This window comes from Austrofundulus limnaeus, unplaced genomic scaffold (assembly GCF_001266775.1).
Source record: "Austrofundulus limnaeus strain Quisiro unplaced genomic scaffold, Austrofundulus_limnaeus-1.0 Scaffold132, whole genome shotgun sequence".
Classification (NCBI taxonomy): Eukaryota; Metazoa; Chordata; class Actinopteri; order Cyprinodontiformes; family Rivulidae; genus Austrofundulus; species Austrofundulus limnaeus.
The window spans coordinates 76,269-104,104 of record NW_013952534.1 but is presented as its reverse complement, the minus strand read 5'-3'; the positions used below and the strand labels follow the sequence as shown (position 1 = coordinate 104,104).

Sequence of the window (27,836 nt, the reverse complement as noted above, 5' to 3'; positions counted from 1 at the left end):
GTTCATCAGCAGCCGCTTGTGAGCTTGACTCATCATCAAGGAACAATTAAATAATGAAGTTTTCACCTGTGATTGCTTTGTTATTTAAATAATTTATTAGGAAGGATGGTCAAATGACCATGAAAAAAACCTAAACGCATGTAAATAATATCCACACTGAAGTTTGGAACAATGGGTCAGAAACTTGCGCTGGACCGCAGTCTTTTTACGCAAGAGATGGTGAGTAAAGCAAACAATTTAGGTAATTTAGTTAACTACAAAATTTATTTTGAGGGGGGAAAGAAGGAAAATGATGTCCTTGTCTGGCAGCATTTTCTACCTAAACGCATGTAAATAATATCCACACTGAAGTTTGGAACAATGGGTCAGAAACTTGCGCTGGACCGCAGTCTTTTTACACAAGAGATGGTGAGTAAAGCAAACAATTTAGGTAATTAAATTTTACTACAAACTTTATTTTGAGGGGGGGAATGAGGAAAATGACATTTCCTCATCTGGCAGCATTTTCTCCAAAGCTACCTGTCATCTCGCAGCGCAAACTCCAGCTGCGTTTGGAGCAACAATAGTGACAAACTCCGCGCAATTATTTGTCAACCCTGACAGGAAAGTTATCTGCTCYGGCTCAAATATAGGTGAGCATTTGGCCCTGACCTGTAAAGGACTATGGGCTGTTTTGTTTTGTTTTTCTCCACAASCCGTCAGCGTACTGGAGAACGGTTGGTTGCGTACAGGTTTGGGCCAGATGTGGCACAAAATACAAGATTCTTGTTTTATTTTTTAGGCTGCTTTGTTCGACATGGATGGGATCAGAGTCAAAACRTTTTTTTCAGGTGTCAGGCAGCTTTATGATCAGCCCGATTCAGAGCTGGCACATGTGCGTAAACCCTCTGACTGTTCTCCACCACGGGTTGTGCGCAACATGCCTCATTTAAATTTATTAATTTATTATCAAGAGTTTGTTCTCATTTTTACATCTTTATACTTATGAAGTGTACTGCCTTCTGGAAAATACTACACCAACTTAAGCATCAAGTAGATAAACTCCAGCTTGCGAGCATCATCAGCTGAGCCACCGTCAGCTGAGCGCTGTACAACGAGAGAGAGAGAGAGAGAGAGAGAGAGAGAGAGAGAGAGAGAGAGAGAGAGAAGTCATAACTTGTCAGCGTTGGGTGCAGCCTGTAAACGTCGTGGGACCAGCTAATGGGCAGGGCCTTAAAGTGGGGGAGGGGGGGCAATGGCCCCCTGGCCCCCCCTATTCCGGCGCCAATGGTGTACCTCCAGTGACACCAATATGTTACTCTTCAATAATGACAGACACAGAATGTTATGATGCAACATCTGATTAATGAGAAATGTAATTTTCTTTCTTTTCATTTATTTTAAATAAATATACCACTTTTTGTGCCTGCATATATTACTTTTAACAAAGTACACCACAATGTACCCCATCTGAGATATTGTCTTGTCACATATCAGTCTAAAGAGGTTTGTTTAAGTGGTAATTGTTGCTGTGGGTTTCTGTGTGGCATGGCTTGCCTTTCTGGGGTCACCTCCGAAGACAGCCATGTTCTGCTGGATCCAAAGAAGAGCCGCCTGCTGGTCCAAAATCCCATAGTTTCCTGTAGCTGAGGAGTGAGGATCTTCGCCCGACACAAGGAATCCAAATGCGCCTTCAGTCACGCATCAATTCACGATTAGTGGGACAGAATGAATTCAGGAAAGGCATTCATTTCCTCACTGATCCAAATSACCATTCACTTCTCGCTGGCCATTTTTTCAGTCTTACAGGAATACCATTTAATATGGCATGCACAAATACTTTGTTTTCTGTCTCACACAAGGCCTCTAAGAAAGCACATTATCTTTACAAAATAGTTACACAAAAATCATACCTAGTTTTCTTAAATCAGCTTTGCTGCTAAAGTTCATCTGGTCTTTATCCAAGTCCAAATAATGCAATTTACGTACAATGTGAAGACAGAATCTGCATTATYATTATAATAAATATTTTATTACAGCAGAACAAGGCCACAAAATACAACCAAACTCTCTTACCCAGTCGGTACTCCAGGTTCACCACAACAGTGTTGGTAAAGTTACTGATGAAGCGTTCATCATACATGGGCTTAGAGGCAGTACCGGCTATAAAATCTCCCCCATGGATCCACACCATGATGGGCAGGAGGTGCTGCTGAGGGGAAGTGAGGTTCACACYTAGAGGAACGTAAATGTTGAGGTAAAGACAGTCCTCACTGACCTGTGTGGGAGAAGAGAGAAGGCATTTTAAAATGTTTTCTTCCCTTAAATTGATTGTTTTTCTTTAACCTTGAAGCTTATTATTTATGTGTGATGTCAGACAACAGAGAGTTATGAAGCAGCTTGGGTTTACTGTCAGATACTATCACACCAAATTGTAGCTACAAAAATCTCTAATAAGACTGTATTCTTGCCATTTCTGTGATCGGTAAAGTATCAGTGGTGGCCATATTAAAATACATACAAAAGAACAGAGTTTGTGTTGGAGATTTATGACAGTGAGTCAAAAATTCTCAGGACACCCTTTTTTTCCACAAAGAAAAGGGAAAATTACATATTTGAATACCCCAGCAAATAAAGGGTGAGTGGGCCTATTTCTTTGGCTATGTCCAGAACATGGCCACCATCTTGAAAGCCATCATTATTGCATCAAGGGCAAGTTTTTTCCAAAGATAGGCCCTCCTTACCCATTACTTGYTGGGGTATTMAGCTATGTCCTTATTCCATTTTCTTTCTGAAATAAAAAGGTGACCTGGGACTTTTGACTCACMCTGTACCAAACCAAATTTATCTCAATGTCTCTAAAACTGACTACGTTATCTGTGATTGCTATGGTAGCTGTGGTGGCCATTTTGAATTGGGTTGACCCAAAACAACGATCAGACATAGAAGCACTTCCAGTGTTTGCTTTCTGATGGATTGAATAAAATTCATCAACTTGTACAGAAAATATTTCAAAAATATCAAAGTTTAATMAAATTTGAAGTATTCTTCATTCTAATCTGTTAGGTTTTATTGTTTTTGAATTACGCTGCATTGGTAACTCAATGTTCTCTACTAAAAGTAATGGTATCCCATAGCGGAGCCACTGGTTTAGATGTATAAATTGCATGAGTGCGACTASTCAGGCTGCATTAAAGTAGCTTAAATACAATCTACTGCAATTCAASTGCCGGTACTATTCTTTAGTCAAAGTATATTAGGGTGAATAACAACAAGTGCCAATGAAACATATGGAATCAACGCTTAGAGCACCAAGAAAAGTAACTGAAAAAGGGTATGGGTTTTAAGAGTGGCAGTTCAACAAAGCAGATTTAACCTATCTAGGATACTTTTTTATTGTTATGAAAATCTGAAAACAAAATAGAAAGAGACTATTTCTCCTGCAAAAGAAAAACAGAATTACTAATGCACTCTTTCACAAGCAAAAGCACATTTGATGTCTTACARAAATGTTTTACTTGCTTAACAAAGRAAGTTTAACACATTGTAYTGCACAGTTCATCCACACAAGCTGAAAAATAAGGTAGTTTGTGTGAAGTGAGGCCTGGGTCTCAGTAGAGCATTTGTCTAACAAAGCCCAGACGTTTTGTACAAAGTAAAAATAAAACAAAYATAARAACACATCTGWAAWATATTAGAACYAKTCACTGKGATTTTAGTCTGTGTGGTTTCATCTGTGTGTCAGGAGCACAATTGCTAACATATACAATAAATTTAGWTGTCCACTGATGTCAGATAGTTTACAAAAATTGTAAAAACTGAAATTAAATAAACCATTTAGATTTCAGCATTGGACTTATTTGTAAGACTTCCTTCATTAGTCCTGAACATCTTAAAACAAAAATAGCCAAATGGTGTGGTCAACAGATTTTTAAACTCTTTTATTAACTAAAAAAATAATAATCATAAATCCAAATTTTATTCACAATAGAACATAGTAAAAATGTCAAATGTTTAAACTAAAAAAAACTTTTATTGGACAAGATAAGTTAACTGAATCTTATGGCAGCAACAGATTTTAGAATAATCAGGGCAGGGCAACTAAAGTCAGTTAAAGTAAGTGGTACAAACAGGAAACAGCTGGTGGAGCATTTTGCAACTAATTAGGTTAAATGGCGAAAAGTCAGAAAAAGATCTGGGTCTAAAAGAGGCTTTAYGGAGAGACTGGTACTATTTGCCCTTTCTTATATTTTAATCTAAGCACTAAAAGTGACAGGTGGAACAATAAAGGCTATGAAGACCAGCATGTGATTTGATATGCTGAACAGATGGCATCAATTTACTTACAGAACACACAACTGAATTTTTGTATTTTGAATACCAGGAGTGGGGTTTGAACCCACGCAGACTTTTGTCCATTGGATCTTAAGTCCAACACCTTAACCACTCAGTCATCCTAGTACATAAATTATTTGTACAACAGAGCAAGTGTGTACACAAACTCAGGAGCCAAGGAGAGGGAGAAATACCATACAAGTTAGGCTCTGGATCAATGTGGTTATCCCAACTGGKCTTTCCTAAAAGCAGTCAAGAAACCCAAACAGAATTCCAGCCAGCCATCAGGTGAAAAGGAGGACTCCAAACCCAGACCCAGACCAGTGGTTATTTCATATGTTGCGGGTGTTTCAGAGAAACTGAGATGTTTATTCTCTAAACATGATGTCCTCAGTGGCTTTCAAACCCCAAAACACATTATAGCAAAGATTGGTTCACCCCAAAGATCCAGTCCYTGGCACAAACAGAGYAATGTTGTGTGTGCTGGTAGGTGCCAGGAGGACTGTGTGATACATCGAGGAAACACTGCAAAAGAATGGGCCAACACAGAAGAACTACATCATCAGGCCAGGACTGAAGTTTATACTCATCTACAGGCCAGCGGTCACTCTTTCAGTAAGAAGAAATTCTTATTCTTGAATTCAAAATTTGTTTGAACTATTACTTTGGAATTTCTTTTGGACCCATASAAACTGTAATTCGAGCAATTACATCAAATATATAGCCGTTATGAGTAAAATAGTCATAACAAAATTTTTAAAAGTTGGCATAAGTTTTCTAAAACCTTATAGTGTGACAAGACCTTATGTATTTATATTTATTGACATATTTTAATTAAATCAGGTGCCTTTTAAGGTCTAAGATTTAAACAAAATTTACTACAATTTCAGCTTTCATGTCTTCTTTCAGACATCTTTTCAGCAAGAAAAAAACCCCATCTTGTCTGTTCATGATCAAACACATTGCATCATAAACTGCTGAGAAAATATATTTCTTTGCCTGAAAAGCAGTAATGAATCAATCTAAACGATAAAATATCCTCCTCATGAGATATTTTGCTAATTTTATTATTGAACACAGGCAAAAACACAATGAACAAATTAGATAAAAACAGACTTCGCTCAAAGCAACAGTAAGAAAGTCATAGTGTTTCTTACCATTTTGGGACACTCTTCAGGATTCAGTCCRTGGCAGGCCTGCATGCATGCCGCTCGAGGGAAAGAGGCATCGTAAACCCCCGTCCAAGGCCTCACAGGTCTCGGGGGTTTCCAGCGGTACGCCCCAATGGGGGGCTCAGCGTACGCTACCCCGTAAAACACATGAGCCTCATCCACGGTGATACCTTTGATCGGGCCGTTTTTGGTGAGCACCACTGGTCCAGGAGTCAGTTCTGGAACTGGTGTCTCCTTAGGTCTGACTCTGATATCCACTGGACGCCTCARCTCCTTCAGGGAAATATTTTGTAGGAAGCGGACAAGGTTGATTCCTTCTCCAGAAGAAAGCACCAAAGTGATCACGCTCAGCAGCAGCCAACACTGACGGCTCTCCATGTTGTTGCTCTGATACCTCCAGCTGCTTACATCAGGATCTGACTTCAGTTATAAACAGCCTGAAGCCCTAAGCTCTTCATAGACCAGGCATGACTCCAATCTTATCGGTTTGACTGGCTGACTGCTGACCCTGAGAAGTCGAACAGAGACAGTGATTGCACGACCACTAATAGAGGACAAGTCGTCTCTTCTTTGCTCAATAACAGATAATCACAGTCACGCACTCAAGTTAAATGGGTACATACAGACTGCATGGGAAGAAAAGGGTTTGGACCTTATTTAGTATTTCTTGAAGAAATGCATGTCACCCAGAAGAGAGACCAAACTTTAGCCATGAACAAACCTTATGAATACCATTGTAATCTCAAGTGATATTATGGGACAGCTGTGGTACAGTGGTAGGGCAGCCAATTGGGACAAAAAAGTCACAGGTTCAATTCCCTGCCATTCCCACATGTTGTGGTATCCTTGAACAAGACGCCCAACCCCCAACTGCTACCTGGGTGTTCAAATGGCTGCCTGCTGCTCCAGGTTATGTGTTTCTCATGTATGATGGGTCAAATGCACACAAATCTCATATTTATATCGGAACATGCATGCATTGATGACAAATAAAGTACAATGCATTTTATTTTTTATTATGATTCTGAAATTGGTGGACCAAATGATAAGGTTTTAGATGTACGTTCATTGATTTTTTTTTCTTAGAGTTTCGTTGAAACCTGTTCTGTAGTCATGATATATTTTGCTTGTAAACTTAATGCCAAAAATTTTAGCAAAGATGTCCCACAATGTTTAGTACTCACACTACTTGTTGGGGGTGATTGTCATCCATTACAATGCTAAATTTTAGCTCAAGATCTATACATTTGCCTGAGTTAAAAAATATTTCAGTTGGCTATGACGGCCATCTTGAAGTGGATTGACTCCAAAACTTAATCAGATGTACATTAGTGATTATTTCATGAAAAGTTTATTCAAATCTATCCAGTGGTTAGGGAGATTTTTGCTAACAAACAAACAAACAAACAAACAAACAAAAGAAAAAGAAAAAAACCCTTGGACTAAGTTCAGCTATATCCACCTAGATTTTGGCAGAATGTAACATCCACTGAATATTTTCTGAAGTTTTATTAAAATGCATCCAGTAGTTCATGAGATATTATGGTAACTGGCAGACACTGACATTTGATTTTTGGTTAAATAAAAATTGCAGGCAGGTTAACATCGCCATCTACTGGCTTTCTGTGGAAACACACTCACCAGTCAATCCTGAAAGGTCATGATTGGGTCACCTATCACAAAAAAACAGCAGCTACCTTTCAGCTGAATAATTAGCATTTTCTTATATTTACAAATAAAAAAGTAAAGATTTAAACATTGATAAACACAACTACAACTTTTGGCATCAACACTGTCTCTGTTAAAAAAAATATTTCAAGAACCACTGGATAATTTTCTCAGAAAGTAATTGTTGAACATTAAAAAGCTCAGTATTTAGAGATAACTCCATTCAAGATGCCACCACAGCYCTCAACATTAGCCAACACAAAAATGTCTCAGTCAATTTTACAGACTTAAAATGTTATATGGCACTATTCATAACACATAATCGTTGCCCAACATCTTTGGCATTAACTGCTAACTCATTCAGCAAATGACTGTTAGCAAAATATCTTATGAACCACAAAATAGATTTTAGTGAAACCTTCACAAAATAACCTGAAGCCAAGCCAATTAAAGATGGCTGCCACAGCCAACGCAACTTGGAAAATACAAAACTGTATTTTCTGGATTTTAGCTGTATTTTTTGTAAATTTTACAGATACTGGGCTAAAATTTGTTGCGGTGGTAGCTGAGAGTTATTAACAACACACAGTTTGAGCACTATCTGAGATCTCACTCGCCATTTATGATAGATAGATAGATAGATAGATAGATAGATAGATAGATAGATAGATAGATAGATAGATAGATAGATAGTCTTCTTTTAAAGCTATTTTTATAGTTTTATCAACCCATTTAATCCATAAAGACACAAAGTAACTGTATTTGTGTATAACTACACATTTTCTCCTCCTACATCTTAATGAACTCAGGAAGCGTGAGCAGGTGAAACACACCTGTCTTTAATAAGCAGGCTGTCACTCCCTGCCTGCTCTTCAATCTGAAAAAAAAAACACATCCAACATTCTTTGTCTTAAATATTTTTTGTACAAAAAGAAAAGCATGTAAGACTTTTTTACAAGTAGTTTGTAAACAGCATATTTTACACTAGTTCAATAATTAACCAACTTTTTTTTAAATATATTTTCAGGACCTCTTTAGAATACTCGTTTGTTTTTTTCATACTGGTGCCTCATTCKTTTGGTGAGTAAAATGAACCCGAGCAGCTCGAGACAACGACAGAAGTTTAAATCGTATTATTTTACATTTGTTTTTTATTTTTATTCGCAGGACGGTGCTTCGACATGTCCTTTTCAGTTTGTTGGGTGGGCAAAGAGGACGCTTTGATTAGGTAAGCAGTGAAGGTATATCTTTTAGGTAAATAAAAAGTTTAGTCCTGCAGTGGTGCGTTCACGCCAAACCCGTTTTGAGTGTCCAAAATCGCGTCCAACGCTGAGTTGGACACTTAAAAAGGCTACCGAACCCTCAAGACGCGCTAGACGCATTGATATATATCTCTAAGCTACTATATATCAATATATAAATTTATAGCTTGACGCGCGTCCTCCGTAGACTTTGCATGTAAACCTGAAGCTCAAAACGCGTTTGTTGTGAACGCACCATAAATGTTTTGTGACGCAGTGAAATTCTTCTAAAATGCCTCGAGAGCTCCGAATTTCATGTCACGAGCCTAATTTATAGCTTAAATGTAAACCGAACCCCCCTCGGAATCCATAAAATAAGCACAATAATAATGTGGTCAAGCTTGGTGGAGGAAGTGAAAAGAGATTCTTACCTGTTCAAATAAGACGTCCACAAAAATGGCATTTCATAAAGTCTGCTTTTTCAGTTTAATCTGTGACCTAATCCGTACTTCCTGGTCTTATTTTGGGTTTCAAAATGTTACTTTTGCAACAGTTCCCTTTTTGTATTGTGGATCATCATCATTGCTTACTGACAGCTTCGTTTATTTTTTGTAAATTCAAACTTTTTGAATGGGAATTAATGCAGGCTGTCAATGTTTAGAAGCCCCACCCCAAATGGTATAATCATACACACCCACTATTTATTTTGCCCATGTGTTTTTCTGTGCATGTGTTCATTCATGGCAGTCAGCAGAATACCTCATTAATAGATGAACAAATAATCTTTCAGGAAATGGTCTCCAAACATGTAAGGTCCCCCAGCTTTGGAAACACTCTGTTATTGTTCCAAAGACAAAAACTGCTCAGTCTGAATGATTTCAGGCCTGTTGGCCTCACTTCCCTTGTAATGAAGTCATTTGAAAAACTTGTTAGAGAAGTGCTTTTGTCTGAAGTTAAGAAACATTTGGACCCACTTCAGTTAGCATATCGGGCATGCAGAGGGGTGGAGGACGCAACAGGAACTCTTTTAAATATGATTTTAAAACATTTAGAAGGCCCAAAAACTTTTGCAAGACTGCTTTTTATTGATTTTTCTTCTGCTTTTAACTGTATCCAACCCCACATTTTAACAGAGAAACCAAAATGTTCTTAACGGTCTGGATCCAGGTCTTATTTGTTGGCTTGTGGACTTTTTAACTGCTCGACCCCAGCATGTGAGGGTCAATGGGGTTCTCTCTGATGTCCTTCTGTCTTCTAAGGGCTCCCCTCAAGGCTGCGTTCTTTCACCTCTTTTATTTATTTTGTATACAAATGACTGTCGCAGCCAGATCGTTACATTTTAAAGTTTGTTTATGTTTCTGTCATCCTGTCTCTTCTCAGCAGTGATGACCCTGACCATGGGCCGGTGGTCAGAGACTTCACTGAATGGTGGCAATCTTCTTTTTTACAGCTAAATGTCTCAAAGACTAAGGAGATGGTCATTAATTTTAGAAAAGACTCTTTGGTTGTCACTCCTGTGATTATTAATGGTGAAGTATTAATGGTGAAGCTGTGGAGGTGGTACACCATTATAAATACCTTGGAACTGTTCTGGATGACAAACTGAACTTTGATGCCCACGTGAACTCAGTTTGTAAGAAGGCCCATCAGAGGATGTATTTTTATCGGAAGCTCTGTGGTTTTAATGTCGATTCTACTTTCATGAGAATGTTTTATTCGTGTTTTATTGAGTCTCTTTTAACCTTTACTTGTTATCTGTTGGTATGGCATTTTAAGCTGTAAGAACAAAAACAAACTCTTGGGGATTGTTAAGATGTGCAACAGAATTGCTGGAATTGACCTGCAAAATCTCACTGACCTACACAAGGTCAGGTCAGTGAAAAAGGCCAGACTGATTCTAGCAGATACCAGTTGACCAAATGTAGGACAAACAGATTTAAAAACTCATTTATCCCAGCACACTGCAAAAACTGTCCATCTTACCAAGTTTTAAAATCTTATATCAGCCAAAAAGTCTTTTTGATCTTATTTTGAGGCTGATTTACTAAACAAGAACTGATTGTGTAAGAATAATAATCTTGTTTTCAGAATGTGTAAGATTATTTGTCTTGTTAGCATGAAAATTTGACTCAAATTAAGTCAAAAATGTCTGCCAATGGAGTAAGAAAGTATTACTTGGTAAGATTCTAGAAATCAGAAAAAATTGAGTCAAATCAAGTGTTTCAAGAATCTTACCAAGTAAAATTTTCTTACTCCATTGACAGAAATTTTTGACTTAATTTGAGTCAAATTTTCAGGCTAACAAGGCAAATAATCTTACACATTCTGAAAACAAGATTATTATTCTTACACAATCAGTTCTTGTTTAGTAAATCNATCTTACACATTCTGAAAACAAGATTATTATTCTTACACAATCAGTTCTTGTTTAGTAAATCAGTCTCAAAACAAGATCAAAAAGACTTTTTGGCTGGATATAAGATTTTAAAACTTGGTAAGATGGACATTTTTTGCAGTGCAGCTGTTAAATTCCTTAATACTTACTTACTTGTGATTTTTTGTGTATGAATGTTTTTGTTTAGTTTTTACGTCTATTGGCTTTACAACAAATTGCCCCTCGGGGATAATGAAGATACTTGAACTTGTCCTCAGATGGGGTAAGCCCATTCAAGTTTGCCAATGGCAACTTTAGAAAACACACATTTATACCTCAGCCAGTTTTACAGTAAATCAGCTACAACTTGGTGTATTCCCAACTCAGTTTTTACACTTTACTAATAACTTTTAGAGTCTGTTCTATCTGCCTGTTATAAATCTCTCATGAACCACTGGAAATAATAATGTCACCACAGTTTAACATGGCCACCACATCCAACTGATCACCCTTTAAGAAAAGGTGTATTAAACCAGTGGTTCCCAAACTTTTTATCTTCTGACCCACAACATATCCATGGCAAAAACTTGTGACCCCAAATATTACTGGTCTGAGTACATGAACTTCGTTAATAACCCTAAAAACACAGGCTTTTTGAATATAAACACTTATTTTTACTTATTTTGTGTTTTTGTAATAATTATAGGGAAAATATTACATCAGCAATTATTTTATTACCCTTGAAATTGATTTCTGGAGATTATCCAAGGTGCTTCATGACCCATAATTGGGTCCCAAGCCCAACTTTGGGAACCAAAGTGCAGTGGTTCCCAAACTTTTTAGCTTTTGACCCAAAAAAATAGTACAAAACAATAGCAGAGACCTGTGCCCACAACTATTTTTGGTTGATAAACATTTGTATCAGGTCAACAAAACATGGGCATAGTAACAATATTTTTATACTACATTTATCCATTTTAAATATACTAACCTCAATCATTTGTAAGGCAAAAATTTAATTAATTCAGAAAATCTTTTCAGGACCCCACCTTGATGTTTCTGGACCCCACTTTGGGTCCCGACCCCAACTTTGGGAAACACTATATTAAACCATCAACATTGATAAAACGTCTCCCCTTTGTTCAAAATTTCAGCTAGTAGTCCTCTGTCTTATAGAGTAACTGAGCATTGTCTGAGACTGTTTTTTTTTCCTTTCCTTTCTTTCAGACCAAATGAAAACTTGTGGCTCAACGGCACATCGATAAAATCCATCATTAAAGCGGGCAGCGTTGTCTCTCTAACCGTGTCTCCAGTTGTAGAAAACAGGCTCACACTTCACCACGATGGCTTGATTCAGAGGTGGACGTTTTCTATCAGCCCTCGTAAGGATCATCACATTAATCTATGTTGGGTAACTGTGACCTCTAAAGACCTTCAAGCAAAAAAAAAAATCATCTCTTTCTAAGGTACCAAAAGGATAAAAATTACAGGTCGACAGAAACCTTCAGAGCTTCAAACAAACGCAACTAAGGTACTGCTAAGAGAGACTGTTTTTATTTCCTTTCAGCTGTGGTAAAATATGAATTTTATGTTGCTGCAGAGTTTATGATCTGATTGTGTTTCAGAGCTTAATGAAGCTGTTAAATCCCACTGAAGTGTTCGCCTGTGAAGGTGGCACAACGTTCCTCCATCAGGATGAAAACTTCTTCCTTGCTGTTGGTGAAAATCAGTTCCTCTTTTATTAATACTTTAGAGTACAAAACTGGGTTAGGGTTGTAATGTGAATAAAGGGTCAGTTCAACAAATCTGTCTGAAAATTTCACCTTTTTTTAAAGTCTAGTTTGTTTTTGTAAGTATATACTATCAGCTTCAGAGAACAGTCTCTGTTGGGTTGCTTAAAATTTGAGTAAATTAGTTCATTGTTTGGATGAATGGTTATGGTCGACACAGCATGTGTCCAACTCAAGGCCAGTGGGCCAAATGTGGCCTGCAAGAGCTTCAAAGATGTGTTAATGTTTTAAAATATGCTACTTTAAAGTCAGCAGTGACAATATTCTACATTTCCTATAATGCATGTTGATAACTTTACACATGAAAGGATGACATCCCACCACTAGGTGAAGGTGGACAGGATACACTACTAGCCAGCAGCCAGTGAAATTCATCATGTAAATTCTCCATCTCACTGCAAGTTTACTGGCTAATTTTGCTGCAGCTTAGTTGTACTGGGAAGTGGGAATTTCCCACTTCCAAGTTGTAAATTTAAACTAGGGCTGTGTCTCAAATCATGGGCTGCTTCTTCATGAGTGCGCATTTGTCAGCCGCGTACGTCACTGCCCATTGGCGAGGACTGTCCTAATTCGAAGCCGCCTCCTCATGCGGCTCACAAAATCTCAAATCAAGGATGCACCCAAGTGCCCTTCCTGGCTGAGGATATCCCAGGATTCAATGCGCCGACGGCAAATTAAACAGAGAAATTAAGACGGCAGAGGTTTTTTTTTTTTACCAAGTCGGCGTAGCTTGGAAATTTATTAAGAACCAAAGAATTTGTTTTTAAATGTAAGTTTAGCAACTTAGCTGAAATTCAAACTGCAATAAGATATCAAAATGCAACTACAAGTAGTTAATGGAGCTAAACTCAAATTGTTTTATTTTTTATGTACGTGTAACACTTTAGTTGTGAAGTTATTCTTCCAGTGAAAAGATGAGTGAATACTCGTTTCAACGTATTTTAAGTTTGAAATTAAACCAATCGCTATGGTAATGGGGTAGTGCGTGGTCACACAAACATAAGTGAAGTCTAGACCGTTTCATGTGTTCTACTCATGAGGATGCAGCCCATGAATTGAGACACAGCCTAGAACGCTCCCTCCCGTGGGAATTCCCTGATGGAAAGTGGGAGAGTTCAGAATTCTAGACGACAGCTACTCACCACATCTCAACAGTGAGTAAAACAAGTTTTACTTTTAATAGTATTTCTGTATTATTTTTCACATGTAGTCAGTCATACACATAGTACTTTTCAGTGTTTATAAGAGGACATATTTAAAACACTGTCTATGAAGGAAGTACCACATAGAGCTCAGTTATTAATTGTTAGAGGTGCTCATCCATAGCAGTGAAACGAGGAATGTAACGTTTTGTCTTTTTAGTCAAAGTTAAATGAAATGTTGAAGTTAATTACAACTGGCCCTTTGAGGGCCACCAAAATTCTCATGTGGCCCTCTGTGATAATGACTTTGACACCCCTGGTCTACAGTGAATTATCTGTCCACCTGAGCTTTTAAATGAGTAAGTTATTTTTTCCTCCTCAGGGCACACTTTTCATTTTCCTGTCAAACTGGAGTCCAGGAGCCCCTCCTCCCTGCTGGTGTCTTGGGTGGAGAGTAATCTGGATTACCTCGACTTTCACACAGTGACCCTGTTCTACAGAGAACTGGGATCCTACAGCCAAGTCTTTGTGGATAGTACCACCCTGAACCACCACCGCTTCACTGCTCTGGACGCCTGCAGCCACTATGTGGTTTGTGTTGAGATTGCAGGCACTCGCTCCTTCACCTGCCTCTCCACCATTACTGGTATGAAAATAGAAACTCACACATAAAACTGATGTTTAACCAGGAGACCAATGAAGACGATTGATGATGTCTTTATTGTCGTACAGAGCACAATGAAATTACATTTAAGAACACCCATTCAAGAGATACACATGACAAACATGGAACAGGTGAACAGGTCATGCGGCAACCAGCATGGGTCATGGCTACCTTTTAAAAAGAAAAGCAAAAATACCACACAAGGGTAAATGAGGGGAAAAAACAAAACATATCAACGAAATGTGATTACACTAGGGTGTTTATAGAAAAAACACCTCTGCAGAGCAAGAATTTATTAGCCAATTTATTATTAGCCAAGAATTCATTTATTATTGCTGTGGTAGAGTGGTTAGGGGAGTCATCTTGGAACCGGAAGGTCACCGGTTCGATCCCCGTCCAGTCGACTCAGTCGTTGTGTCCTTGGGCAAGACACCTTACCCGCCTTGCCTACTGATGGTGGTCAGAGGGTCCGGTGGAGCCTGTGTATGGCAGCCTTGCCTCTGTCAGTGCGCCCCAGAGCAGCTGTGGCTACAATTGTAGTTTGCCATCATCAGTGTGTGAATGTGTGTGTGTGTGCATGGGTGAATGTCTGCAGTGTAAAGCGCTTTGAGTGTCCTGGATGGATAGAAAGGCGTTGTGTAAGTACAGTCCATTTACCATTTTACCAGTCCATTTAGCCAGAGGAGTAAGGGGGTTTAGAGGGCGTGTATCTGAAGCCATGAATGTTGTATGCGCTTGTGTGAATATCTGAAGAATGAGACGGAAGAATCCAGCCTCCCAAAAGAACAGCCCATAGTTCAGCCAAAGTTCAGAATAATGATGTTGAATTGTTCATTCTGTGCAGCTCCAGATTGACATTCAGGGGATCAGATTACAGATGGAAGTGCGAGGGGGAAGGGTCAGGATCAAACCAAGTCGACGTAAAAAAAACAGGAGAAATTAGATCCACAGCCCTTCAAGGCCATGTAGGAGAGAGCCAATTCATAATCAGTTGTTTGGGAACAGAAGAAATGTTTTTGGTCAGGCAGACGATCACAATTTTCCATCTGCCTTAATGTCTGCTGGTACATCCCAATGTGGCAAATCCAATCAAATAGTGTGGACATTCTGCCGAGCTCACAGGTTCTCCAAGATCAATTCCATCTGGCCAGCAAAGTCCAGGAACCGCAGTCAGACCGCGACTCTCAGCAGAACCGTTTGCATACCGAGTCCCAGCTCGCTCAAGGCAAAAGTCTGAGTGCTGAAAGCACGGCATTCCTTCATATTGGTCAGGCAGCCAGGAAAATGGCCTGAATAGCCATTGATGCTGTTTTGCAGAACACCAGGAGACCACCAAGCCAATCTGTAGAATCCAGTGATCAGAAACTAAATTTCTATCCAGAACAGAGCAGAACAGAGGTCCCACCTTTGATATGTCCTCCCATGGAAAAAAATTTGTTCCAAAAATTTATAAAGAGACCAGCTAACCAAATCCATAAAAATAAATCCATAATTTTGGTTTCGGATGAAAACATAGAGGAGGCTCTGAGCAGCAAAGCAGGGAAAGATAAGGGAAGGCAGGAGAGAGGGAAAAAGCATCTTACTCCTCCGAGAGCAGGGAGAAAAAAAGTGGAGTTTTCTTTAGCCAACTTAAAAAATTGAGATTTTCAAAGGACAGTAAATATCTAGCAGGGATATCTAGTACCATTTGATTTATTTATTCATGTTTTTAAATGTCTTTACAATGAAAAACAGCAGTTTGAAATTTTATTTGTACTGAAGTTAAGAAATATAAGTAGACATGTATTTCTATTATGTTATCTCAAAACATTGATTTATCTCATCTCGGTAAGGGAGCTCGGTATGTTAAAGGGTTGTATTTATTTTTTATTCAGAAACTTATGTTTTTATAAATAAGTTTTTTTTCAAAATTATTAATAAAAATCTTCAATAGTATCATTACTCCTAGAGCAAAATGATTGCACAAGATTTGTTTAAAATATAGCTAAACATAGCTACTAAAAACCAACAGGAGAACACACTACTAGCCAAATGCTAATGGGACAAAACACCGTTTAAAATTTAATAGGACAACACAGCTAGCTAAAAGCTATGATGACAAAACACTAAAGCTAAAATAACCATGATTTTAGCTAGAAGCTAAAAGTAGCATATGAAGACTAAAAATTATTGAAAAACTCATTTTAATCTGCTTCAGCATCCCTGCTCTATTTTAGAGACCTTAACATGTTTATTTGAGAAAATTTTCATTTTCTTAACTGATTTATTTAGTTTTATATTATCACTACAGTTTAAAAATGCCTGAATGTTGCAATTTTTGTTTTAACCCAAACTTAGACCCAGAAATTCCCAAACATTTTGAAGTGACCTCGTGGAACAGCAGCAGCATCACACTGTCCTGGGACTGTCCTGAGAACCTGAAGTACTCCCTCTTCTTCCTCACCATCTTCTACCTGAACGGTACGGGTCAAACGATAGAGGAGGCTGAGATGTGGCTCACGGACGACCGCCTCACCTTCACCTTGTCTGACCTGCCGCCCTGCATCAGGCTGGAATTTGGCCTGCAGACGGTCTGCCAGGCAGGACTGGAGTCCCGTTACAGCAGGATGGTCCTGAGTGATGGAAACTCTGGTAGGTCCTGCTTTTTGTGCACAAAGCTCTATAAGATGTTCAAAGTTTGGGATAACTCATATCCTAAACCTGCTTTAAACCTTCTCACAATTTTAACCCTGACCTGGCTGGTGTGTTTTGAGTCATGGTGGGTAAGAAAAGTGACCACTGTCTCTGCTTAACTTAAAAAGAAAACGTGGTCACAAGTCACGACACGCAATAAAGAAATATTCTTGTTTAGTTAAACAGGGCATAAAAATTTTTTTACAGCAACTTCTGTAGTACAAGCTAAAAACTTTTTTTTCTTGTATCAGATTACTCCAACATTTACTCCCTGCATCAGTCATCGTTTGGGCCCAGCAGCTACACTCTGAGCTGGGAGGTGAAGAACACCTCGTCCATCTCAATGTTCAGAGTTTACCACCAGGGGGTCCTGCAGGGCACTACACTCCTCACCAAATACTCTGTGGGTGGACTTCTGCCATGTCAGAAGTACCAGGCAAAGGTGGAGGCACTGTGTGGGGAAAAGGTGCTCATGAGTGTCAAGGAAGTCACCACACACACAGGTAAACACAAGCTGAGGACACAGCAAGCCCATAAAATACTCTACTGCTGATTTTAAAGCAAATTCAGAAGTGTTATTTTACAGGATGTAAAATAACGCATAAAATTACCAGAGGTAAGATACTTTAGACGGATACTTTACCTTACTTACGAAGAAATTAATTATAGAGGCTGTATCCAAATTCAGGTGCTGGGTCTTTCGAAGGACCCGGCCTATCTAGTCTAGCAAAGACCAGAAAAAAGGGGCTGTGAGTTTGGACAGTCTAGCGTTCTGCTTTGTTCCCGCCCTTACCCCGTATCTCCAGTTAATAGTAGACATAATTTTCAAGGTCTCAACCAAAACATATGACAGATTAGTCTAAAACTGTGCCATGAAAGGCAGTGAACAACTTTCATCCCTACAAAAAATGCTGTCTTTAATTTATATCTTGGTGGATTTTAAGGTCTGAACTGATCATGTTTTTTGATTCAGTATCTCATCTTGTGTATTAAGGACCTCGCGGTGTGTCTGAGCTCTGGTACCGCTCCAATGACTCCACTGCTGTGTGGAGACCCAGCGTCCCTAATCAGCCGGCTGTGGCCTACATTTACGAGCTGTCCCAGGAGAACGGCTTGACAATCGAGAGCAGCCGTGTGTCCAACACGGAGCTGCCTCTTCCAGGGCTGGTACCTGGCAAATCCTACATCCTGAATGTGTGGGAGGAATGTGATGGGCAGTGGGAGTCTCTGCCAATTCAGCTGAGTTTTGAAGGAGCCAACTCTTCTTTTGAGATCCAAGTGAGAGCTGTGGAGCCTCCTCAGAACCTAGGTGAGTCTGAGACACTTTGGACCAGTTTTGAATGGTTTCCTTTGGGATAAATCTTAAGATGATTTTGTTTTGTGGACTCTGCAGAGCTACAGTTAGACTTCGACAATGTAGGTCTGACCATGGTTGTGCCCTGGTCTCTGCCTGAAGATCTACAGGATGACTTATCAGAATCCAGAATTAAAGTGAAGCAGGTTTTTCAAAATGAGGTAATGAAAAAGTTCATGCTGTTCATTCATCACATGATGAATAGATTTGATCCAGGTTGAAGTGTCCATAGTTTGCTGTCATAAAGATAGTTTACTTGCTGAGTCAGGTAAAGATATGAACTCACCGTTTGTCTAATGAAGTTAAAATTTGGTGTGGTAGTCCCTGAGAGTCATCTAGTAATGACTTTGTTTCATCCATTTGAGTTAAGCCTGTGTTCCTGTTGAAGTGAGACCTGTGTGTGTGACCTTTCAGCTGCAGGAGCTGTTGAAGGACTTCGATCAGCCTGTCCACATTGAGCTGGACTCCTTTAAACCTACAGCTGAGCCAGGAAAAACTGAGGTTCTGTTTCGGTCTTTTGATGCCAAAAGCAAAGAAGACATTCTGCCGATTGATGATCAGCTCGTTTATATCAATTCACTGAATTCCCCCAACATCAATGTAAGGAACGGCGTCATATACTGGGAAGGTAAGTAGTGGGGAGCAGCTCGTCAAACATCAAACATTTTTTTAGTCCATACCTTTGTTGGTGTAAATATTGTTGGGTTTATTTGTTTTAAGTGCTTTCTGTTTTTGCCTTAGGTCCAGACATGTGTTCCAAGCAATCTTTATGTTCTCCTGATTCTCTGTGCGTTAGCACTCTGGAATCATACGTGTGCGTCTGCCATCGTGGTCACTATGATGTAAGCGCTTTCGTAGATTCTGCTGCAGCGCCACGTCCACTCTGCAGAGGTACATTAATACACGATACTGTGGGAAGAAAAGTGCAAAAGTTGTTTTTTCTGCAAAAAATGTCATGTGAATGCTGGAATTTACTGACGAAGCTGAAACAGGGGTTTTAAAGCTAAAAGAACACTAGTTAAGAGCTAAAACTATAACAAACCTAGCTAAAAATTTAAAGTACCAAAATGGTAGATGAAAGTTAAATAAAGAGAAAAAGGTCAGCTAATATGGCAAAATGTTTGCTAAAAGTAGAAGTCGACTTTAAAAAATAGCATGTGTAGCTAAAAATAAAAAAAAAGCAAAAATCTAGCTAGAAAAAAATCTAGTCATAAGCCAAACTCTGGTAAAAGCTAAAAGATGCACAAATATTGCTCAAATTAGCAATGGGTAAAATAATAATAAAAAAAACAGTAGGTGTGCTAAAGGCAAAAAGGGCAAACAGGGTTTTTTAATGAATTGAAAAGATCTCTACCGATTTCTGTGGAAAAATATTTATAAATGGAGTTAAATATATTTATTTTCTGGATGAGCTGAATGTTTTTATATATAAAGGGCTAAAATAGCACAAAGTGGTTACTGCCAAAAAATACTGTGGCAAAAAAATCAGGGATCCAATCATGTGTAGAATGACTCTGCAGTCACTCCAAAAATCTACCCCTTATTTTAAAACAGATAAAGGTCTTTTCAACCAGTGTCTGGACAAGGTGATGACTGGTGGGATAGCCAAGTCTTATGTGACCTCTCTCTTCGGGGGAAGTGTTGAGGTGAAGCTGAATGATGGCCAGTGTTCTGTGAATGAAAGTGAGCTGCTGTATTACTTCTCCACGTCACAACATCCATCAGTGTGTGGAGCAGAGTATGAGGTAAGGACCAGTTCTCGCAGGTCACATGTTCTGTTGGCGCAGGAAATGTCCACTTTCTGAATCGAAAATCTGTAAAATATGTTGCTAAATGTATTTGTGTGTGTTCTAGGTGAACAACACACACATTTTAGTTCAAAATACCCTGACAGTCAGTCTGACTAAAGAGCACACAATCACTCGACGGGACCTAAAAATTGTTTGGAAGTGCATCTACCCACGACATTATGTTCGTAATGCTCAGGTTTTTGCTAACATGGAATGGTGAGACACAAGCTCTACGTTTGTAAAAGCCTTAATAAATATAATTTTTTAAAATTAAAACGTATGTATAAACATGTATCAGAAAAAAATCATCTTTGTTTTGCAGGCTCTCTTCTTTAACCATGGTGGAGTTGAACTCCTCACTGCAGCTGGGTCTGATCATGACCCTGTTCAGGGATGAGTCCTACATCTCCAGTTACTCAGATGTGGTCGAGCTGGGATTTGAGGACACCCTGTTCTTCCAGGTGGCCCTGCAGACCAACGGCTCCTTTGCCTCAGATGTTCTGCTGCAGGTGGTGTCCTGCTGGGCCACTGAAAGCCCTGACCCAGAAGATACCATCCAGGCTACATTTCTTCAAGAAGGGTATTTTAAAAATGTGAACCTGATCAGCAGATTAGTGTGATGTCAGCAAAAAGTGCCTTGAAAAATGCCCCCACATTTTTTCACATTATAACCATAAACTTCAATTATTTATTGGGATTTTATTTGATAAACCAACACAAAGAAGCACTTAATTTTTACATGGAATGACTAACTAAAATCAAGTGCAACCAATTGCCTTCAGAAGTCACCAAATTAGGAACTAGTCTATCAGTGGGTAACTTAATCTCAGTACTAATAATTATGCCATGAGTCAATAAGTCACAGGGCACCCTTTTATTTCACAGACGAAAGGGAAAATGAAATATCTAAATACCTAAGCAAGTAATGGGTGAGGGGGGCCTATTATTTAGGCTATGTCAGAAACATAGCTGCCATCTTTAAAGCTGCTTGGATTGAAGTCAAAATTTTCTAATGGAAATGTTATGCAGCATATCAGAAGGTCAGAATTAGATGCTCGATTATTCTTGGGGTTCTGAAATTATAAACACAAAGTGCAAACCTTTGTTATTCATCACAGGTGTTTGTGTTCAGCACACTGAGCATGTTAAATAGCTGTGCAACACAGGCTGTTCCCAGTTGTTATTGAAACTTTGTGTTTAACTTTTGAACAAGAGTTATTGCAGATCTGATTGTGGCAATCCATTTCTGAAACAGTTCTAGTCTTTGATATGCTACATGACGACCCACTTCCCACTGGAAAAATGTGACTTCGATCCAGTATGGCAACATTAAAGTTGGTGGCCATGTTCTGGAAATAGGTCTAAAAAATATAGTAACTCCATCACCAATTACTCTGGACAATCAGATATTGATTTTTTTTTAATAAAAGTGTGTCCTGAGGCTTTTGACTCACCCTGGAGGTTGGACGAAAGTTTCAGTCTCTGGATATACAAAACTGGTAAAAACAAACCACAAGAACTTTTAACTAGAATTGCAGCAGAGGGTGAGTACAAACACTTTTTCTGCTGCTGTTTAGATTTTTGAAAAACATCATTTTCCATTCACTTCAGTTATGAGCTACTTGTGTTGGTCGTTTACATAAAATAGAGTAAAATAATAATTTGAAGTTTGTGGTTATAAAGTGGCAAAAGATGGAAACGTTAAAAGGCTTGGAAGACGTTTTGCGTTTGTACACCAATAACATGTCCGTCACCTACAACCTTAATATTTGCCCTAAAACATTTTGTTTTTGCTTCAACACACAAATTTCACAAATGGATTAGCCCACTCAGTACCAGGTGTCCATGCAGTGAGACAAGTGGTTATATTCTTATTGCTGATTGGTGGGTTATGCCACAGGCTACAGTTTAAACATTATGTTTAATGTGTGATAAAGATTTTAGTTTCACCTTTTTATTTTAAACACGGCATCATTTGCTTTAATTGGTTTCTTGGCTGTTTGTCTTTTCTAAAGCTGTCCTCTTGATCACACGTTCCACTGGCTCTCTGTTAACGGTGAAGCCCAGAGAAGCAGGTTTTCTATCCAGATGTTCCGCATGCCCCAAGGTTTGCCTCTTTACTTCCACTGCTTGACCAACATCTGTGGACACGATGAAACCTGCACCAAGGTAAAACTGGGCTTCTGACCTGTGAACATACTGGTTCTCTGAAAAGTTAAATAATTGAGTTAAATCCATGTGGGGAAATCTGTAAACGGAACCATAGAATGTTAGATTGTGATTGTGTAAAAAAAACATGAAATGCCAAAAATATCTACTCAAACATGTAAAGTCCAACTACAGTGGGGAGAACAAGTATTTGATACACTGTTGTTTTTTCAGGTTTTCCCACTTACAAAGCTTGTAGATGACTGTAATTTTTATCATAGGTACTCTTCAACTGTGAGTGATGGAATCTAAAACAAAAATCCAGAAAAATGCAATGTATGATTTTTAAATAATTAATTTCCATTTTTTTGTGTGAAATAAGTATTTGATCATCTATCAACCAGTAAGAATTTTGGCTCTCACAGACATGTTAGTTCTTCTTTAAGAAGCCCTCCTGTTCTCCACTCATTACCTGTATTAACTGCACCTGTTTGAACTSGTTACCTGTATAAAAGACACCTGTCCACACACTCAATCAATCAGACTCCAGCATCTCCACAATGCCCAAGACCAGACAGCTGTGTAAGGACATCAGGGATTAAATTGTAGACCTGCACAAGGCTGGGATGGGCTACAGGACAATAGGCAAGCAGCTTGGTGAGAAGGCAACAACAGTTGGTGCAATTATTAGAAAATGGAAGAAATACAAAATAACGGAAAGTCTCCCTCGGTCTGGGGCGCCATGCAAGATCTCACCTCGTGGAGCATCATTGATCTTGAGGAAGGTGAGGAATGAGCCCAGAACTACACGGCAGGACCTGGTCAATGACCTGAATAGAGCTGGGACCACAGTCTCAAAGAAAACAATCAGTAACACTCTACGCCGTCAAGGATTAAAATCCTGCAGTGCACGCAAGGTGCCCTTCCTCAAGCCAACGCATGTCAAAGCCCGTCTGATGTTTGCAAATGACCATCTGAATGATCCAGAGGAGGAATGGGAGAAGGTCATGTGGTCTGATGAGACAAAAATAGAACTTTTTGGTTTAAACTCCACTCGTCATGTTTGGAGGAAGAAGAATGATGAGTACAACCCCAAGAACACCATCCCAACCGTGAAGCATGGCGGTGGAAACATCATTCTTTGGGGATGCTTTTCTGCAAAGGGGACAGGACGACTGCACCATATTGTGGGAAGGATGGATGGGGCCATGTATCGTGAGATTTTGGCCAACAACCTCCTTCCCTCAGTAAGAGCACTGAAGATGGGTCGTGGCTGGGTCTTCCAGCATGATAATGACCCAAAACACACAGCCAGGGCAACTAAAGAGTGGCTCCGTAGGAAACATCTTAAGGTCCTGGAGTGGCCTAGCCAGTCTCCAGAMCTGAATCCAATAGAAAATCTTTGGAGGGAGCTTAAAGTCCGTGTGGCCCAGCGACAGCCCCGAAACCTGAAGGCTCTGGAGGAGGTCTGTATGGAGGAGTGGGCCAAAATCCCTGCTGCAGTGTGTGCAAACCTGGTCAAGAACTACAGGAAACGTCTGATCTCTGTAATTGCAAACAAGGTTTCTGTACCAAATATTAAGTTTCATTTTTCTGGTGTATCAAATACTTATTTCACACAATAAAATGGAAATTAATTATTTAAAAATCAAACATTGTATTTTTCTGGATTTTTGTTTTAGATTCCATCACTCACAGTTGAAGAGTACCTATGATAAAAATTACAGTCATCTACAAGCTTTGCAAGTGGGAAAACCTGAAAAATCAACAGTATATCAAATACTTGTTCTCCCCACTGTATTTGTGACCATGGTTTGACTAAAATCCCATTGATCTCTATTATGTTTTCAGTATTTCTTTTGCAAATGTTGCCCATGTTGTGCATTGTATTGTTGCTACAAATCATAATCCTAATTGAGTTCTTATTGAGTCACATTTATGCTGCAAAATTTACATGTTTTAAACATGCCAGATGCATGCTGTTTTGAACACAATAGTAACACAATAGTAAAAAGGCTTAAACATGCATTGGCAATAATAATATTATTAATAATAATAATAATAATGCCTAAATAAAGCAGTATAATATTATGCATATATATAACTAATTAAAAATATTGCCCCTATTACACTTATTTTTGTTTGAAGCAGAACTGCAGCAGCCATCAGCGCTCCAGAAGGTCAGTCAGCCAGATGGAGGGAAAGGGGAAACAAGCAGCTGTGGTGTCAGCTGGTCCACTGACAGTCAACATGAGGGTGAAGTCAGTCCGTCCATCTCACTGTGAGTTCATCTCAGAGTTCAACAATTTTAGACAAACTGACTAATAAATACTAATACTGACATACAGGCCAATAATGTTTATCATTTCTTTTCAGGGACTGAACACACAAACATGATTGTGATTGTTGTCACATCTGTAAGCTTCTTGGGGCTGACTGTGCTCTCTCTGTGTGCTGTAAAGGCAGTACTAAAGTACTATGAGCAGTTACAGCTGGAATAAACTTTAGAAAAGTGTCTGGGAGTGGTGTTTTATTTATTTAAAGGGACCATGCGCATTAATCAGCATGTAAATAATCTAAATGTGCTGGAGTTGGTGGCACAATGGCTCATTTTCATCTGATGTCCTGAGCAAGAAAAAAAAAGGTTTTATAAAACAAAAGATAAAGGGTGAGTCAAAAGTTTCAAGACACTTTTATTTCCAAAGCGAAAATTGAATATCTGAATACCCCAGCAGGTAATATGTGAGAGGGGATATCTTTAGGTCAATGAGGGATATCACTTATATCATTGCTTTAGGTGTCATGAACATGGTCTCCATCTTGAAAGTTGCCAAATTAGATTACAATCAAATTCTTTCAAAGGGAATGGAGTCATGTAGCATAAGGCAGATTTGTCTGATGAATTGATTGCAGCAATCCAAGGGCTATTTTGGGGGAGGGGCCACAGGGGCATTGGCCCCAGCTGAAATCTGATTGGCCCCTGTCATGTCACTCGTCTGTCCTTTACCTGGGAGTGAAGATGGTGTGTGCAGTTCCATGTTCAAACACAAGGTGCGCTAATGAGTCAAAGTCCAGAATGAATCAAGCTTACAGAATTCTTAAGAAAATTAGAACAATCCTGCAAAAAATAGTCTTTCAACTGACAAATGATGGCTGGATTGTCTCATGTGTGTTACAGAATATTGTATCTATGTTCAGTAAAATATATGAAAAACTGGTAAGGAAAATTTACTGTGCAAGCTTTTTTTGGTACCACTTTACTATAAGGCTCCTCTTATAGATGGCTTATAAAAAGTTTATAGATAGTTTATTAATTCATTTTTAAACACTTTAAAAATCATTAATAAATGTTTATTATGCAATAATTAATGAGAGAGACAAAACTGTCCAGTTTCTTACCAAATACTGAGACAAATCTGTTCACGTATATATTACATCTAAAGGTGCTATATATTAAACATTTCAGACTAGGTTACTACAATGTAAGTATAATAATGATAAATACATAGTTTGACATATTCTACTGTTACTGCAGTATAATATACATAGTGAAACTTATTGCAAAGTGTAATACAGTACACTATTAATGACGATCATTTATAAATGCCAAAAGTTTTAAAACTTTGTGTTGATTATCAATATTTGAAATTATTGTTCAAACATGTAATTACTGTCAACAATGATTATGGATCAAAGTAAAAAAATGTCATACCAAATAATCCCACTCCATCCAAAATATATTTATAATGCAGTAATACAGTACAGTATTATATGTTAAAATATGTGTTTCCTAATCATTGTGCTTACAAGGTAGTAAACTAGTCTGAAATGTTTAATACACAAACAGATTTGGCTCAGTATTTGGAAAGAAACCGGACAGTTTAGTCTCTATTTTGTTTTACTTAATGCATAATAAACACTGAGCCTTATTATAAAGTGGTTTCCTTTTTTTAAAATAAGTGTTTGAACATGTATGACTGGTAAAATGTATACACCTTACCAAAACTGGGGATTTGTGTGAAAGGATGTTGAACAAAGACTTGGCCCCTCTATGAGTGTTGTGGCCCCTTACTCAGAAAAATCCTAGATCCGTCCCTGCTGCAACCAGATGAGGAAATCTCATTTCAGAATTATCAACAAAGTTCAGTTTTTTTTTTTTTGTTACATGTGTAACTCCATCTGCCCACATCTTTAGTTATTTGCAGCAGATATGTTTTACTGTTTGTTGTTATTAACGCACGTGGTGGAGCGGCATCGGCGACGCGCAGATTTGTTTGCGTCACTTCCGCTTTCGCTCAGCAATGGCGTCCTCCACGAAGGGAGACGGCGTGAGCGATGCACAACCAGAGAAATACTCTAAAAAGACGAAAAACCAAGGTGAGTTTGAAACGTTACAGACACGAAGAACGTTTCACGACGCATAGCGCGTCTTAGTAAATAAAATGATCTTTGTTTTACTCGTGTTGACATGCCGGAAGTTACGAGGCGTGCACAAGTTAGCATGGACAGTTCACAGTTCATTCACATCTGCTTCACGTTGAGTTAATATTTTCTTATTCAGTACAACAGGCCTTGTGAAATTTAAAAGAAAAAAAAACACGCGTTTAAGTTATTTGTATAACATCTGGCCAAAGCTCTTTGAAAGGTTCCTCCTGTAATGCAGCAAACGACTCCGTCTCTTCTTTTTGACGCGTTGTTGCGGTTGTTAATGTTAAAGTGTCAAACTTTGTTATGCAGTGGATGAATCTGAACTCCTGACTGTTCCTGATGGATGGAAGGAACCAAAGTTTACTAAGGAGGACAACCCCCGCGGCCTGCTGGAGGAGAGCAGCTTCGCCACACTTTTTCCTAAATACAGAGAAGCCTACTTGAAGGAGTGCTGGCCGCTGGTGGAGAAGGCTTTAGAAGAGCTGGTATGTAGAGAGTCAGGAAGAGTGTCTGCATGGACAAAAAACACTGATTACAAAAAGACTTGCTGATGGTTTAACTCTACTATCACCCTGATTATATCAGGGTTTGCTGTCTGAACAAACTGTCTAGTATAATATAAAATACGGTTGATGTTTTTGCATTGCAAGGTCGGGACCTGGTCGGTTCGGTCCACGTTGATTTTGTATATGAGCAGGATTTACATAGCAAGAACCCTCAAAGTTCATGTGATGTCATTAATTGCGACACCCAACAATAGAAAGCATGGAGCGCCTACTATAGTTTATCATTCTTTCTCTCATCAGAAATAGAGCCAGACAAGGTTGTGTGCTGCTAGAAGAATCAAAGCAGTACACTCATGATCAAAATCTTAAGACCAGTCAAAAAAGTGTAAGAATTTTCATTTTGCACTATTGGATCTTAAGAAGGTTCTAAGTAGAGCTTCACAATGTTAAAAGAAGAAATCAGTGCAAGAGACAAGAACTTTTGAGCAGGGAATTTTCTGAAACTGCATTTTCAAACATGATTTTTTCAGCTGATCAAAAGTTTAAGCCCATAGTCTTTAAAAGCCAAAAGC

General features: G+C 38.7%; 3 protein-coding genes and 1 non-coding gene across 4 annotated transcripts in view; 2 read left to right on the top strand and 2 right to left on the bottom strand.

Annotated features, from left to right (window-relative positions):
• LOC106522559 (cAMP-regulated D2 protein) overlaps window positions 1-8,939 on the bottom strand; it is a 41,590-nt gene extending 32,651 nt beyond the window's left edge. Inside the window, exons 1-4 of the mRNA XM_014015601.1 lie at window positions 8,827-8,939; window positions 5,472-5,994; window positions 2,056-2,257; window positions 1,537-1,670 (exon numbers count right to left, since the gene is read on the bottom strand). Of these exons, the coding sequence (XP_013871055.1) occupies window positions 1,537-1,670; window positions 2,056-2,257; window positions 5,472-5,864 (729 nt within the window). The 5' untranslated portion in view covers window positions 5,865-5,994; window positions 8,827-8,939. The remainder of the gene's footprint in view (window positions 1-1,536; window positions 1,671-2,055; window positions 2,258-5,471; window positions 5,995-8,826) is intronic.
• Window positions 1-24,845, top strand: part of LOC106522558 (uncharacterized) — a 28,032-nt gene extending 3,187 nt beyond the window's left edge. Inside the window, exons 2-19 of the mRNA XM_014015600.1 lie at window positions 8,182-8,234; window positions 8,322-8,382; window positions 11,997-12,151; window positions 12,236-12,300; window positions 12,395-12,488; window positions 14,084-14,347; window positions 16,703-16,996; window positions 17,290-17,541; window positions 18,033-18,347; window positions 18,432-18,553; window positions 18,807-19,020; window positions 19,134-19,283; window positions 19,947-20,137; window positions 20,247-20,398; window positions 20,505-20,762; window positions 22,198-22,351; window positions 24,479-24,611; window positions 24,707-24,845. Coding sequence (XP_013871054.1) covers window positions 8,336-8,382; window positions 11,997-12,151; window positions 12,236-12,300; window positions 12,395-12,488; window positions 14,084-14,347; window positions 16,703-16,996; window positions 17,290-17,541; window positions 18,033-18,347; window positions 18,432-18,553; window positions 18,807-19,020; window positions 19,134-19,283; window positions 19,947-20,137; window positions 20,247-20,398; window positions 20,505-20,762; window positions 22,198-22,351; window positions 24,479-24,611; window positions 24,707-24,831 — 2,985 coding nt within the window. The 5' untranslated portion in view covers window positions 8,182-8,234; window positions 8,322-8,335 and the 3' untranslated portion in view covers window positions 24,832-24,845. The remainder of the gene's footprint in view (window positions 1-8,181; window positions 8,235-8,321; window positions 8,383-11,996; window positions 12,152-12,235; window positions 12,301-12,394; window positions 12,489-14,083; window positions 14,348-16,702; window positions 16,997-17,289; window positions 17,542-18,032; window positions 18,348-18,431; window positions 18,554-18,806; window positions 19,021-19,133; window positions 19,284-19,946; window positions 20,138-20,246; window positions 20,399-20,504; window positions 20,763-22,197; window positions 22,352-24,478; window positions 24,612-24,706) is intronic.
• On the bottom strand, window positions 4,358-4,440 carry trnal-uaa (transfer RNA leucine (anticodon UAA)). Its single transcript has one exon. It is a non-coding gene; the product is annotated as a tRNA-Leu (tRNA).
• Window positions 24,846-26,601: 1,756 nt separating the features above from the next.
• Window positions 26,602-27,836, top strand: part of krr1 (KRR1 small subunit processome component homolog) — a 9,057-nt gene continuing 7,822 nt past the window's right edge. Inside the window, exons 1-2 of the mRNA XM_014015599.1 lie at window positions 26,602-26,707; window positions 27,068-27,243. Coding sequence (XP_013871053.1) covers window positions 26,632-26,707; window positions 27,068-27,243 — 252 coding nt within the window. The 5' untranslated portion in view covers window positions 26,602-26,631. The remainder of the gene's footprint in view (window positions 26,708-27,067; window positions 27,244-27,836) is intronic.